At 43.7% G+C, this 16,370-nt stretch overlaps 1 protein-coding gene across 1 annotated transcript in view; it reads left to right on the top strand.

Moving 5' to 3' along the window:
* The window catches only part of LOC121544708 (neuronal PAS domain-containing protein 3-like), a 217,899-nt gene extending 212,480 nt beyond the window's left edge, over positions 1-5,419 (top strand). The window contains exons 8-10 of the mRNA XM_041854785.1: positions 1,839-1,986; positions 2,714-2,829; positions 3,565-5,419. Of these exons, the coding sequence (XP_041710719.1) occupies positions 1,839-1,986; positions 2,714-2,829; positions 3,565-5,015 (1,715 nt within the window). The 3' untranslated portion in view covers positions 5,016-5,419. The remainder of the gene's footprint in view (positions 1-1,838; positions 1,987-2,713; positions 2,830-3,564) is intronic.
* Positions 5,420-16,370: the final 10,951 nt, after the last annotated feature.

The raw sequence follows: 16,370 nt of genomic DNA, 5'->3' as shown, positions 1-16,370 counted from the left end.
TTAGCCAGATTTATTGCAACTGCCAGAGCATCTTCACTTATGCACAGGCAGACCAGACAAGGACACAACCGGCAGAGTGTAGTGTAATGTAGTGTAGTGTAGTGTAGTGTAGTGTAGTGTAGTGAAATGTTGTTAGTAGCTGTTACAGAGTCACAGTGCCACCTGGTGGTGGGAGAGGCTCACTGCAGCCAGCCTCAAAGCAGACAGACACAGTGATGGGTCGGAAGCATACACACAATTATTTTTCAGAAAACAATCTGATTTTAAGCATCTACCCTATAATTACACCCCTTGCCTAACCCTACCCACAAAATCAAGACCCATAAATACAAATTTAATCTCTATATCTAACTAACAAACTAGTCTGTGGGCCCCGTGTAGCTCAGTTGGTAGAGCATGGCGCATGCAACGCCAGGGTTGTGGGTTTGTTTCCCACGGGGGGCCAGTATGAAAAAAGTATGAAAATGTATGCACTCACTAACTGTAGGTGGCTCTGGATAAGAGTGTCTGCTAAATGACTAAAATGTACAATGTGTATTCTGTTTCTGTCCTGAAATCACACACCTATAGAGTTGCACCATGATGTACTCATTCATAAGTAGTCCCGATTGACTCTCATTCATTACATCTGCATTGTTCCCTCATCGTTGGTTTCCAGATCAGCACACACACTGTCCTCTGAGGTATTTAATAGTGTGCCCTGTGCAACGTTCCTGTTTTAGCCATTCAGAGAACTTGATTAATGAAGGTAGCTAGAGCAGAGAGCAGCACAGCCCCCTCGCACAGCTGTTGGACGCCACCTGATGCTCTCTCTCCTATCTTTCTTTCTTTCCTCCCCGCTATCCCTCTCTCCTCTATCTATTCTCCTCTTCTCCTCTCCTCTCCGCTCCTCTCTCCTCCCCCTCCTCTCTCCTCTCTCCTCCTCTCTCCTCTCTCCTCTCTCCTCTCTCCTTTCCCCTCCTCTCTCCTCTCTCCTCTCTCCTCTCTCCTCTCTCCTCTCTCCTCTCTCCTCTCTCCTCTCTCCTCTCTCCTCCCCCTCCTCTCTCCTCCACCTCCTCTCTCCTCTCCCCTCCTCTCTCCTCTCCCCTCCTCTCTCCTCTCCCCTCCTCTCTCCTCTCTCCTCTCTCCTCTCTCCTCTCTCCTCCCCCCTCCCTCTCTCCTCTCTCCTCTCCTCTCTCCTCTCTCCTCTCTCCTCTCTCCTCCCCTCCTCTCTACTCTCCCTCCTCTCTCCTCTCCCCTCCTCTCTCCTCCCTCCCTCTCTCCTCTCTCCTCTCTCCTCTCCTCTCCCTCCTCTCTCCTCCCCCTCCTCTCTCCTCTCCTCTCTCTCCTCTCCTCCCCTCCTCTCTCCTCTCCCTCCCTCTCCTCTCTCCTCTCTCCTCTCTCCTCTCTCCTCTCTCCTCTCTCCTCTCTCCTCTCTCCTCCCCCTCCTCTCTCCTCCCCCTCCTCTCTCCTCTCCCCTCCTCTCCTCTCTCCTCTCCCTTCATCTCTCCTCTCCCCTCCTCTCTCCTCCCCCTCCTCTCTCCTCCCCTCCTCTCTCCTCTCCCCTCCTCTCACCTCCCCCTCCTCTCTCCTCTCCCCTCCTCTCTCCTCTCTCCCTCCCCCTCCCTCTCTCCTCCCCCTCCTCTCTCCTTCCTCCTCTCTCCTCTCTCCTCCTCTCTCCTCCCCCTCCTCTCTCCTCTCCCCTCCTCCCTCCTCTCTCCTCTCCCCTCCTCTCTCCTCCCCCTCCTCTCTCCTCTCCCCTCCTCTCTCCTCCCCCTCCTCTCTCCTCTCCCCTCGTCTCTCCTCTCCCCTCGTCTCTCCTCTTACCTCTCTATCCTCTCCCCTCTCTCCACCCCCAGTGATAAACAAGGGCCAGTGTGTGACCAAGTACTACCGCTGGATCCAGAAGAACGGTGGGTACATCTGGATCCAGTCCAGTGCCACCATCGCCATCAATGCCAAGAACGCCAATGAAAAGAACATAATCTGGGTCAACTACGTACTCAGGTAAGGCTGGGCTCCATCTGTGAACCACCCAACACATGACAGCCAGCCAGCGCCCAGAAACAGTCTGCTTCCAAAATGGCACTCTTTTCCCTATGTGCAAAGCTGTCATCAAGGCAAATGGTGGCTATTTGAAGAATCTAAAATATAACACTTCTTTGGTTACTACATAATTCCATATGTGTTATTTCATAGTTTTGAGGTCTTCACTATTATTCTACAGTATAGAAAATAGTTTAAATAAAGAAAAACCCTTGAATGAGTAGGTGTTCTAAAACTTTTGACCGGTAGTGTACATGACTATTGCATAATCTGCCTACTGCCATAATCCATTTAATATCTAATTATTAGTGTGCATTTAAACATGCTCACTGACTTAATCTTCCTCTGATTGTCTCTATTGTGTTTTCCTGCAGTAATCCAGATTATAAAGACCTCTGGTTGTATGTTCCTGCAGTAATCCAGATTATAAAAACCTCTGGTTGTCTGTTCCTGTAGTAATCCAGATAATAAAGACCTCTGGTTGTCTCCATTGTCTGTTCCTGCAGTAATCCAGATTATAAAAACCTCTGGTTGTCTGTTCCTGTAGTAATCCAGATAATAAAGACCTCTGGTTGTCTCCATTGTCTGTTCCTGCAGTAATCCAGATTATAAAAACCTCTGGTTGTCTGTTCCTGTAGTAATCCAGATAATAAAGACCTCTGGTTGTCTCCATTGTCTGTTCCTGCAGTAATCCAGAGTACAAGGACACGCCCATGGACATCGCCCAGCTGCCCAACCTTCCAGAGAAAGCCTCAGAGTCTTCAGAGACGTCCGACTCTGAGTCCGAGTCCAAGGAGAACTCTGGTACGGTACCATCAATAAATCAATAAATCAATATAAGGGCATTAATAAAACCCTTTTTACAAAAACAGTTGTCACAAAGTGCTTTACAGTATAACCTGGCCTAAACTCCTAAGAGCAAGCATACCTTGTATTATACGGTGGCCTTGCATGGAGAAAGAGGAGAAAAGCCCTCATCATTAGTTTGAAGAAAATGTTGAATTAAACATATTCAATGGAGCACAGCCAAGGGGGCAGGAGGGGGGAGGAGAAGGTGATTTTGGGTGACAGTCTGAGGGAAGAGCCAGTATATTGGCCATTGGCACCAGGCCTCCCTCAGTGCCCCCTATGCCAGCGGGCATGGTGAGGGTTGTGGCCCATGCCAGCTGCTGCTGGGTAGAGTTGTCCTCCTCACTCTGACAGTATGGTTGGAGAGCTCCACTGCTCCAGTATCCAGGGGGTGATCGGGTGCCAAGCCAACACACCAGGCACCATAGCTACAGACAGACAGACATTATTATAACAGCAATAGAACACAGTGGTGGAGTTAATAAGTAAACTCTTCTAATTGAGTGGTAATGGGAATATTCCATCTATCTCTCTATATCAAAATGCTGGAAATTAAAAAGATCTTAATGAAGGGCATGAAAGATTATGTAATTTCTAGTGGTTATTTTGGACAGATATTTATGCAGTATACATGGATTTTTTTGAGAGCTGTTGAAGTCTGTGTACTAAACGGCATCTTTCTCTCAGAAGACAACGAGAACTCCAAGTGGGACGGGAAGGGGAACCAGACTGAGAACACAGAGGACCCGGAAACAGACAGTAAAAAGCAGCAGCAGGGCCAGTCGTCCTCAGAGCAGGAGATGAGGCGTCAGGAGGAGGGAGACAGCTCCTCCAACCCAGAGAGCCAGGAGAGCGAGGACGATCTGGAGCCCAGCGACTGCGAGTTGGAGACCAAGGAGGGCAGGCTGGGCCGGTTGGGGGACCTGCACATCAAGGTGGAGCACTACGGAGACAGAAACGGAGGGGTGGAGCTGCACGACTCGCCGTCCTCCTCTGAAGAAGAGGAAGATGATGATGATGATGATGATTACGACAGCTTTAAAGACCGTGATAGCGCCACCGAGACTCTCGCCGCCCCCGCTGCCAGTAAGCAGCAGAAGCGTAAGAAGAGGAGGAAAAAGCAGAAATGGGACGGTAGTCGTTCTAAACGCCTGTGCCTCTCCTCTGCCACCCCCAGCTCTGGCACCATGGTCCACCACACCTTCGGTGGGGACGCCCCCCTCCTGCCACCCCCCTCCCCTGCCAGTACCTCTGTGCTTAAGATCAAAACGGAAATGTCCGAGCCCATCAACTTCGACAATGACAGCATCATCTGGAACTACCCACCCAACAGAGAGATCTCCAGGAACGAGTCTCCCTACAGCATGACAAAGCCCGTCCCAGCCCACGATACCTTCCCCTCCTCGCAGCCTGGCAGTCTGCAGATCTCCATCCCAGATTCAGTGCTCACTCCCCCAGGAACAGAGGGAGGCGGTGGGGGCGGAGGTACCAGGAAGGGCGTACCCCCCTCCTTCAGCGGTTATAGCAGTGCCCCATCCTCGGCCTCCAGCGCTGCCAGCCTGGCCCCTCCCTCCGGCTCTGGGTCCTCCTCCGACCCCCTGTCCCCGCCCCTCTCGGCCTCGCCGCGCGACAAACAGCATGGTCAGAGCACCCCCACCACCACCAGCTCCTCCCTGCTGTACACCAGCGACCTGGAGGCCCTGCAGAGGCTGCAGGCCGGGAACGTAGTGCTTCCACTGGTCCACCGGGTCACCGGCACCCTCGCCACGACCAACACTGCCGCCTCACGGGTCTACACCACTGGCACCATCCGCTACGCCCCCGCCGACGTCACCCTGGCCATGCAGGCAGGCGCCAACCTGCTGCCCAACAACGTTGCCCACGCTATGAACTTTGTGGATGTCAACGGTAGCCCCGGCTTCGGCATCGACCCCAAGACGCCCATGGAGATGCTGTATCATCACGTCCACCGGCTCAACATGGCTGGCCCCTTTGGGGGTACCGTGTCCGGCGCCAGCCTCACCCAGATGCCAGCAGCCAATGTATTCACCACGGCAGAGGGACTGTTCTCCACTCTTCCATTCCCTGTCTACAGTAACGGGATACACACCACACAAACACTGGAGCACGAAGAAGATTAAAGCAAAACACCAAGACCATATTACTGTGTTCAACTGTCAAAGACTCTTTGAGGCATAGGACTGTGTTTCAAGTGGGAAATAAATATATTCTAGCACTTTGAATTTGAGCAATTGAGCTTGTGTAATATAAATGAATGGCTCCATGTCTTTCTAGCTTTTCTCTCTCTCTCTATTGACTCCCACTCTATCAATCTCTCATCCTCTTCTTACTCCTCTTACAGTATGATCGATGACATTTTCTCTGATCAAACTAAACTGACTATTCTTTATTGTAAAGAATTCATTTTTGCCAGCAGAGAATTCATATTACCGTTTGTCTCCTACTGGAGTCTTGGGTAAACTTAAGCAATAAGGCCCGAGGAGGTGTGGTATATGGCCAATATACCACGGCTAAGGGCTGTTGTTTGCACGACGCAACGCGGAGTACCTGGATACAGCCCTTAGCCGTGGTATATTGGCCATATATCACAAACCCTTATTGCTATTATAAACTGGTTACCAACATAATTAGAGCAGTAAAAATACATGTTTTGTCATACCCATGGTATACGGTCTGATATACCACGGCTGTCAGCCAATCAGCATTCAGGGCTCGAACCACCCAGTTTATAATTATTTTTATTTGAGTTGATTATGTTGCATCTTTATGAAGATGTCTAGTGTATTTAAAGAATGATGGTGGAAGATATATTTCTATGGAAAGAAACCCTTAGATGATTTTGCTCCATATCTTGATGTGATCAAGGTTGACTAAGACAAAAGGATGTTACTCTGTTTGACATTGTCATAGAAATAACCTTAAGAAGTAGGTTTTAAGGTTAGATCATAATGAGGGTATAGTAGTTTATTTTATAATTAATTTTGTTTCTTTTTTTATAGAACAGATTTAACTTGCAAATCAAGCATTAAAAAAGCAATTTTAGCCGGGTATTTACCTGTGAATAGAATGTTATAAATCCCAGGAATTTGGAACAAGTACAGGTCAGTACGAGATAAAAGTATTCTCCCAGTTCCATTTCCTTGGTTACATCTCAAATGACACCCTATTCCCTAAATAGTGCACTACTTTTGACCAGGGCCCATGCCCTGGTCAAAAGTAGTGCACTATTTAGGGAATAGGGTGCCATTTGGAACGCACTCGTTCTCTGCAGATCCATGGTGCTCCTGTTCCATCAAGTTACTACCCTCCTTCAGCGGGCTGATGTAGGTTCTGTTCCACAGCTCTCTCACAGAGATGAGTGATTGAGTGACAGCTGGGGAGATTTTCTTTCTTCAGTAAAGTCAATCCTCTAATCAACATATTTTTATGTTCATTACTACTCCCCTCAGTCAAGTTCAAAGGTTCAATCAGATTGGGCCTGAAGGATAGAATATACCTATATGGAGCAGGTTGACTTTGTTTGGATTTTTTTTTACTAGATCACTTTCTAGTCTCAGTGTAACAGAGGCTAATTTGCATCATTAACTTGAAAAATGAATGTTTAACTTTGACCGGCTTTTGTCAGTTGTTTTTTCTACCCTTCCTCTTTCTTTTACATCCTAAACCTCACTACTATCAACGTCAGTCTCCCAAATCAGTTCTTCCATCAGCCATTTTCGGATTCCTGAAACCACATATCAAGGAGATTGTAATAAGGACATGCATTTCAATCAAAACGGAATATACGTTTTTGGAAAGATCACATTCCCTAATTTTTTTCTCTGTTGCCAAAAAAGTTATCTCACAGTTTGGTGTTAAGAACACTGTGATTGTTGTTTAGAAAATTTTCATAAAATGGAAAAACTGTCACTTCATCTTTTGACAGCCGTCCATCAAGTCATCTATTACCAAGCGTGATAACCGTAAACGTGTATAATGTGTAAGTGTCACTGGCTGTCAGTCTCCATAGCGATTTCAGTGTGTGTTACTATATGCAGTGTTACTGAGCTGATGTAGCTGTTTTGTCTTCTCTGTGCTTTATCTGTAGTCTGGGGTTGGACAGGGAACGTTTGTAACCCTCTCTGTCTCCTCTGCAGTCTTAGTGAACCGTGGAGGTTAGTGGATTTGGTGTGGTGGCCTTCCAATGTAGCGTCACCTTTCTGCTGCTTCCTTTTGTCTGTATTTCTTTCTGTTTCTGCTGTTGCTTTGCTGTTGTGTAGTCTACAGACCTCTCTTTCTCTCAGAGATAGAAGACTCTTAACTAGCTCAAAGGTTTAAGGAGCCGTTTTTTTGCCATTGAGGAATTCTGGGATTACAGTTTCCAGCTTGCATTTACCTACCCTATGGAAAAATTATGACAAAAAGCTAAAGTAGCATTTAGATGTATCTTCTAGACTGGAACCATAAAAGCCTCAGTTGTGAAACATTCCCAGAGTCCCTTGGGCTTCTTGTATGCATTGGGTGTATTTCATTGGTTTCCATCAAACCTGTTGACTTCAAGGACCATGCAACTCACAGGACAAAAAGATGACGGTAGTATTTCAGGACAATAAACAATTTTAAAAATTTCTAAAGAAATTAAAAGAAAAAATATTTCGCACTATAAATCTATTTTTATAGATGTTTTGGAAATGCATGTTGATTGTACTAAGTTGATTGTTTGGTTTACTTTATTTTGTTTGGTCCAGCAGCTTTGTCTCAACGTTCAGTGTTTTTTAGTTTGTCCAACAAAGGGAGGGGGAGCCTTTGTCTTTTGAACTGAATCAGGCTACTCCCCTACATCAGGAAACAGTGTCTGTGGTTTCTGTGTAGATGTGTTGTTAATCAAATCCAGGTCATGAAATAAATGTTGTGAAAAAATATATATTAAAATTTGGGGTTAGTTGGTTGGAATGGTGAAATGGTTCCTGCAGAGCTTGGTGTCACCTCTTGAGATTGATTCTATCCTAGATGTTAGTGTTTTCTACGATGTAGCGAAGCGGGATGAGACTGTCGGATCGGGGCACAGCTCACTTAAAACAGACACTGTGGACGGACCAGGAAATACACCCATATGTTACAACAGAACAGCGGGATGAGCTGTTTTAATGTCTCTGTGTTGTGTCAAAATGAATTGCTGGTGATTTAAACTTAAACTAATCTCAGCTACTGTCAGATACATAGTGTTTAAAGTTTAAATATGAAAAATCACTTCATTACCTGTGAAGACTGTGTCTGTGTTTTTAACTATTTCTTGTACAATTATACAGATTATTTTATGAGGAACCAAGTAGATGAATACTACAGGAGAAAGGGATTCTCTTAGTATCAATGTTAACAGTGTTATAAATTCTAAATACAAACAAATTAAAATATTACAAATATAACTTTTATTTTATTTGTTTTTTTCTTTGAAGAAAAAAAACAACTAACTGAAGCTAACTTTGAGTGCCTGGCTTATTTTGTATATTTTTTTGAAAAACATTTTTGTTTCCATTTTTGAATAATGCTGCAATTTCAGAAATGTACATACTTCATTTTACAACAGGGTTATTTTATACTTTTGTAGGTTTCCATCCGTTCAAAGAAAAATGTCATCATCATCCATGGTTGTTTTCTGTCTGTAACACTTTTTTTTTTACCATCTTACAGGTGCCATATTCATAATAAACTTCTCTTGGATTTGCTAATATCTGGCATCATTTCTTTTACATGCAACCATCTCAATGAATGCCCCACACCTCAGTAAGCTGCCTCAGTTTTTCTTTCTTTCTGCCTTTCTTTTCTGATCTTGCTTGAAAAAGTTGGAATCTGTGTATATTGCTGGGACATCCATTCAGGTACTGTATGTTCACACTTACAAATCCTGCCATGATGGTAGCTATGTCAGACCACAGTCTGGGTTCATTCCCCTCCAATCAGAATACTCTGTTCATTATTTAATGTAGTCTGATTGGTCACATCATTAATCAGAGTGCAGCTAGTACTGGTTGTTACAGTACACTGATTTAACTCACATTGTCATTTAGATGAAAGCACACACAGTATGATGTTAGCTCACCCATGGATAAATAAACAATACTGTGATCATTAAATACTTTAACAACAGGATAAATGAAGCGACTATCATCACATGGAATAACACACACACGTCATTATCTTGGACTGACAATCTGACGATCTTGTCAATGTCACTGTGGTATGATACCAGTTTAAAGCTGAAACTGTCTTTCAAACTATGTCCTCTACGATGTTCTGTCTCTCATTTTGTTTGCCCAATATCATGCATAGAGAGAGGTCTAGTGGAAATGCATCGAAAACACTGACTTCTTAAGAAATAACTTAGTTATTTGCAGATACGTTTGATTTGAGTAATGAGTCAACCATTAAACTAAGGCACTAAGCAGAAGAAAATGTATTAAACATTTTGAACACTTTCCCCAGATATTGCCGACAAGACCTGTCTACAAAAAGGATGCCCAAGCCATCAAATGTCTCTCTCTATTGGTGTTTTTTTAATGAGCATAATCTGTTAATATCATTTTTCATATTAAATGTGATAAATGACTAACTACATCTGTAATAAATGCAGTAAATGGTATGAGCATTTTGAGTGATTTTCTTCTTTTTCCTTTATGGTGTATCGGAAATCTGGTAACTTTGATGTTTCGAAACCTGGTAATAACAGTTTTTTAGGTGTTACACCTGGTAAATGAAATGGCCCCCTATGAGAACAGCAAGTCTGACGTTGGCCCCATGATAATTTGAATGCAGGGCCGGCTCCAGGCATAAGCAACATAATTTTTTGGGGGGGGAAACTCAGTTCGGGTCTCAACCATAGAGATCCTATTACATTACTAGAGGGGATATGTCTTAAACCTTCAAAGTTCCATAATGGGCCAGAAATGGCAGCCATCTTGGTCAGGGAGGAATCCAAAATCAGTCTAATTGGAATAAATGGCAGTTCCTGCTTTTACTTATGCAGGAAAATAAGAGTAAGGCATGTGATGGATCAGAAATGGTGTAATGGAATTATAGTCAATGTAACATGTTGTCGTATAATTATAAATACAGTTTATATGGGTTTTATACGTAAAAAAAAAAAATGCCTCTAAAATATATGTAAACAGACCATAAATGTCTCAGATTTTGTTTTCTTGGAAAGCTGTGAGTGCTATTATATGATACAATATCAGTACTTGTTCCATTTCCATCTTGTCTAAGTCCTATCATCAACTGATTTCAGCCAGTGTATGGCTGTGGATTGACAGCATTGTTTTAATGGAATGTTGACATATTGGCAGTTAATTTGAAAAAGTCATGGAATCATTCCTCTAACACTGTCTGATTAGTTAGCTAAGACATACAGTGCAGATAAATTCTTCACATTAATTGTTTTACACAATATCTTATCACTGCACTGGCAAAGCATGGTTGACGAACTCCCTGACCAACATGGCTGACCTTGGGACCATCATAATATAATATAATATGCCATTTAGCAGACGCTTTAATCCAAAGTGACTTACAGTCATGTGTGCATACATTTTTACGTATGGGTGGTCCCGGGGATCGAACCAACTACCCAGGTGTTACAAGCGCCATGCTCTACCAGCTGAGCTACAGGGGATCATAAGAAGGTTCATGACCATTCTAGTATTCTAATTCCTAATTCTATGGTCTCAACTTACTGTTGATAGAATAGTAGAATACACAAGGTTCAAGTTCAACATTTGGTTGAGCATCAGCAGTTTTTCTCTTGTTTTGTCAGTCACTGACTGTCACTCAATTAACCATGTCAGCTAACCATTTTTAGATTGGTAAATTAGTCTAGCCAGTTATCTACATTTTTTGTAATCATGGCCGAATACCGACTGAGTACGCAGGCCACGTGCCCAGGGGCCCTGACCTCCAGGGGGCCCCCATTGATTTTATTAGTCACTCTCACTCAGATATCACTAACATGGCATAAGTCATGGCAAAATGTTAGAATTGCAGGGAATTAGCTTTAAAACTGCAAAAAATATCTCTCCACCCCATGCCAAAATGTGTAAAACTGCAGAAAACATGCTTTAAAACTGCAAACATTTCTCTCTGCCCCATGGCAGAATTAGTAGAATTGCATGAAATGTGTTACAAAATTGCAAAAATGTCTCTCCTACCCTTGGCAAAATGTGTAGAACTGCAGAAAACGTGCTTTAAACCTGCAAAAATGTCTCTCCATCCTATGGCAAAGTGGGTAGAATTGCAGGAAATGTGCTTTAAAACTGCAAACGTTTCTCTCTGCCCCATTGCAAAATGAGTAGAATTGTATGAAATTAGTAATAAAATTGCACAGAAAAACATCTCCGCCCATGGCAAAATGTGTAGAACTGCAGAAAACTTGCTTTAAAACAACAACACAAGGTTATCTCTGGGCCCATGAAAGAAGTTGTCGAATTAGATGCAATTTATTATAGAATTGTCAAAATGTCTCTCCGCCCCATGGCAAAATGTGTAGAACTGCAGAAAACTTGCTATAAAACTGCAAAAATGTCTCTCTGCCCCATGGCAAAAGGAATAGAATTGCATAAATGTGTTATAAAATTGCTAAATGTTCTCTCTGCCCCATGGCAAAATGTGTAGAACTACAGAAAACTTGCTTTAAAGCTGTAACATTTTCTCTATGCATCGTGGTCCTCTGTAGCTCAGCTGGTAGAGCACGGCGCTTGTAACGCCAAGGTAGTGGGTTCGATCCCCGGGACCACCCATACACAAAAATGTATGCACGCATGACTGTAAGTCGCTTTGGATAAAAGCGTCTGCTAAATGGCATATTTTTATGGCAAAATGTGTACAACTACAGAAAACTTGCTTTAAAACTGGGGGGCAATCAAATCTTGCATAGGGCCACCAAAAGGCTATTCGAATGTGAGACCCCTGACTTAAAGGCTGTTTAATATTGAACCCGTTTTGATATGCATGACCGGAGGATCGGATCACTGTAAATATGTCTGTTGAATCAATCAATGGATAATGATTAGCACCATGTTGCATAACTATATGGACAACACTGACTGTGTCAATCTACTCTCTAAGATGTTTGTCTGTGTGTCAAACTCCAACTGCTGCCTGTCTGTCAATATTCCTGCCATGATTTCAGGCAGCGGTGAGGAGAAGAGAGGTCATATCATAGCAGAAGCCCGATAAGGCTATCCAGACTATTTTAAATATTTTACACTATTTGAAATGAGGGTTATGAATGATAGATAGATCACAGGGCAGAGAGAAACTATGAACCTGAAGCTTCTCTAATGCCCTCAAGCTGTCCATCTCAGAACTCATCCAACCAGACCAGCCTTCTGATTCTGATTTAGAATTTCACAGTGTTCTGTTTGTACGCTAGAATAATGGGTGAGCTTTCTAGTGTACAAATGATTAGACTGATATATCCACCCTTTTAATCAGCAGACAAAAATCACTGCACAAACAGGAGAGATTAAAATGAAGCTTGTTTTCATTAGTTTAATTGCAATTTAATTGTTATGAAACTCTTCTTGCATTATTCACAACAATCAAGGAAACTTGTACATACACATAAAACATAACCCATAATTATAAGGTGAAAACATTTGATTTATGAAAGGAATACTCAAACACTGTTGTATGCTCCCGAATTGAATATTAATTTGAACACTTTACAATATGTGTCCCTAATTTATTTACATGGTAGGCTAGCTACCCTAGATTTATTTGTAAATAATTTTTGGATCACTCAGTTATCTCATTTGTGAGTTTAAGATTAGCAAATCCTTAGAAGTGTACAGGTATAAGAACTATGTGTACACACTGTAAGTAGGACCAACACTAGACGCTATTCAGTCAACATTGGTAACATTCATATAGGCTATTACAGTAGATTTTTTATTTCTTTTTGGTCATTTAGCAGACGTTAGTGCATACATTTCTTTTCTTTTTTTTTCCATACAAGCCCCCTGTGGGAATCGAACCCACAACCCTGGCATTGCAAGAGCCATGCGTTACCAACTGAGCTACACGGGGCCCGTGGAGATTCAGAGAGAATGTTTGAATTATTACAAGCCTACTGTTGAGTTTATTTGTATTGCATTCTTTCAGTGCACCTAGTTACTGGGATTGGTTGAAAAGGGTTTCATGAATTCCCTCCCCTTCCTACTACATGACATCTCCCCAAAGCGGTGTAGCCACCTTTCATGGGAAAATGAGCTACACGAGGTGCAAGTGTGACATCTAGTGGACAAATACATAAGTGCATAACAGACACAGTAAATTATCAATTATAAACTGGGTGGTTCGAGCCCTGAATGCTGATTGGCTGAAAGTTGTGGCATATCAGAATGTATACCACAGGTATGAAAAAACTTGTATTTTTACTCCTCTAATTAGTTTATAATAGCAATAAGGCACCTCGGGGGTTTGTGGTATATGTGGTCTATAGCCACAAACCAATTTTGCCCCAGGGGCAGCATTCGGTCTTCAACAAGGTCCGGGGCCGCACTGAAAACGTCTTATATTTCCTCGCAGTCAAAATTTGCACAAGATAGTCCTCTATTCTATTTACTCAACCCACCCACCGGTCTGATTACCCCCGCAATGGCAGACTGTATGTTTGACACCCCTGATTTGGACATGAAGCTAGGGTTAGGGTTAGAGTTAGGATTAGGGTTGGGCATATGGCTAGGGTTAAAGTCAAATCAAATTTTATTGGTCACATACACATATTTAGCAGATGTTATTGCGTGTGTAGCGAAATGCTTGTGTTCCTAGCTCCAACTGTGCAGTAGTATCTAACAATTCACAGCAATATACACAAATCTAAAAGTAAAAGAATGGAATTAAGAAATATATAAATATTAGGACGAGCAATGTCGGAGTGGCAGTACAGTAGAATAGAATACAGTATATACATACGAGATGAGTAAAGCAGTATGTAAACATTATTAAAGTGACTAGTGTTCCGTTATTAAAGTGGCCAGTGATTCCATTTCTATGTATATAGGGCAGCAGCCTCTAAGGTGCAGGGTTGAGTAACCGGGTGGTAGCCAGCTAGTGATGGCTATTTAACAGTCTGATGGCCTTGAGATTGAAGCTGTTTTTCAGTCTCTCGGTCCAAGACCGCGATCGATAAAAGACAGTACTGCGCAGCCGTCTTCATCGACCTGACCAAGGCTTTCGACTCTGTCAACCACTGCATTCCTATTGGCAGACTAAATAGCCTTGGTTTCTCTAATGACTGCCTCACCTGGTTCACCAACTACTTCTCAGATAGAGTTCAATGTGTCAAATCGGAGGCCCTGTTGTCTGGACCTCTGGCCGTCTCTATGGGGGTGCCACAGGGTTCAATTCGACCCTATTCTCTGTGTATATCAATGATGTTGCTCTTGCTGCTGGTGAAGCTCGGATCCACCTCTATGCGGACGACACCATTTTGTATACATCTGGCCCTTCATTGGACACTGTGTTAACAAACCTCCAAACGAGCTTCAACGCCATATAACACTCCTTCCGTAGCCTCCAACTGCTCTTAAACACTAGTAAAACTAAATGCATGCTCTTCAACCGAACGCTGCTTGCACCCGCCCACCCGACTAGAATCATTACTCTCGGCGGGTCTGACCTAGAGTATGTGGACAACTACAAATACCTAGGTGTCTGGTTAGACTGTAAACTCTCCTTCCAGACTCACATTAAGCATCTCCAATCAAAAGTTAGATCTAGAATCGGCTTCCTATTTCGCAACAAAGCCTCCTTCACTCATGCTGCCAAACATGCCCTCGTAAAACGGACTATCCTAACGATCCTTGACTTCGGCGATGTCATTTACAAAATAGCCTCCAACACTCTACTCAGCAAATTGGATGTAGTCTATCACAGTGCCATCCGTTTTGTCACCAAAGCCCCATATACTACCCACCATTGTGACCTGTACGCTCTTGTTGGCTGGCTCTCACTACATATTCGTCGCCAAACCCACTGGCTCCAGGTCATCTATAAATCACTGCTAGGCAAATCCCTGTCTTACCTTAGCTCACTGGTCACCATAGCAACACCCACCCGTAGTCTGCGCTCCAGCAGGTATATATCACTGGTCATCCCCAAAGCCAACACCTCCTTTGGCCGCCATTCCTTCCGGTTCTCTGCTGCCAATGACTGGAACGAACTGCAAAAATCTCTGAAACTGGAGACTCTTATCTCCCTCACTAAATTTAAGCGTCAGTTGTCAGAGCAGCTTACCGATCACTGCACCTGTACACAGCCCATCTGTAATTAGCCCACCCAACTACCTCATCCCCATATTGTTATTTATTTTGCTAATTTGCACCCCAGTATCTCTATTTGCACATCATCTTTTGCACATCAATCATTCCAGTGTTAATACGAAATTGTAACCATTTTGCACTATGGCCTATTTATTGCCTTACCTCCATAACTTACTACATTCGCACACACTGTATATATATTTTCTGTTTGTATTTTTGACTTTATGTTTTGTTTACCCCATATGTAACTCTGTGTTGTTGTTCTTATCGCACTGTTTTGCTTTATCTTGGCCAGGTCGCAGTTGTAAATGAGAACTTGTTCTCAACTGGCTTAACTGGTTAAATAAAATAAAAAATAAAATAAAAGCTTTGATGCACCTGTACTGGGGTGAAAAGGCCGTGGCTCGGGTGGTTGATGTCCTTGATGATCTTTTTGGCCTTCCTGTGACATCGGGAGCTGTAGGTGTCCTGGAGGGCAGGCAGTGTGCCCCCGGTGATGCGTTGGGCAGACCGCACCACCATCTGGAGAGCCCTGCGGTTGCGGGCGGTGCAGTTGCCGTACCAGGCGGTGATACAGCCCGACAGGATGCTCTCAATGGTGCATCTGTAAAAGTTTGTGAGGGTCCTAGGGGCCAAGCTGAATTTCGCCTTCTTCACCACACTGTCTGTGTGGTTGGACCATTTCAGATTGTCAGTGATGTGTACGCCGAGGAACTTGAAGCTTTCCACCTCCACTGCGGTCCTGTCGATGCGAATAGGGGCATGCTCTCTCTGTTGTCTCCTTAAGTCCACGATCAGCTCCTTCGTTTTGTTGACGTTGAGGGAGAGGTTATTTTCCTGGCACCACTCCGCCAGGGCCCTCACCTCCTCCCTGTAGGCTGTCTCGTCATTGTTGGTATTCAAGCCTACTACTGTTGTGTCGTCTGCAAACTTGATGATTGAGTTGGAGGCGTGCGTGGCCACGCAGGCATAGGTGAACAGGGAGTACAAGAGGGGGCTGAGCACGTGTTGAGGATCAGCGTAGTGGAGGTGTTGTTTCCTACCTTCACCACCTGGGGGCGGCCCGTCAGGAAGTCCAGGATCCAGTGGATCTAGGGTGTCTGGTAAGGTAGAGAAGATATGATATCCTTAACTAGCCTCTAGGTTGAACTAGGTTGAACTAGGTTGAACCGGGGTGTG

Source organism: Coregonus clupeaformis, chromosome 29, assembly GCF_020615455.1.
Source record: "Coregonus clupeaformis isolate EN_2021a chromosome 29, ASM2061545v1, whole genome shotgun sequence".
Classification (NCBI taxonomy): Eukaryota; Metazoa; Chordata; class Actinopteri; order Salmoniformes; family Salmonidae; genus Coregonus; species Coregonus clupeaformis.
Note: the sequence above shows the minus strand (reverse complement) of the source record. Positions and strands in the feature narration are given on the sequence as shown.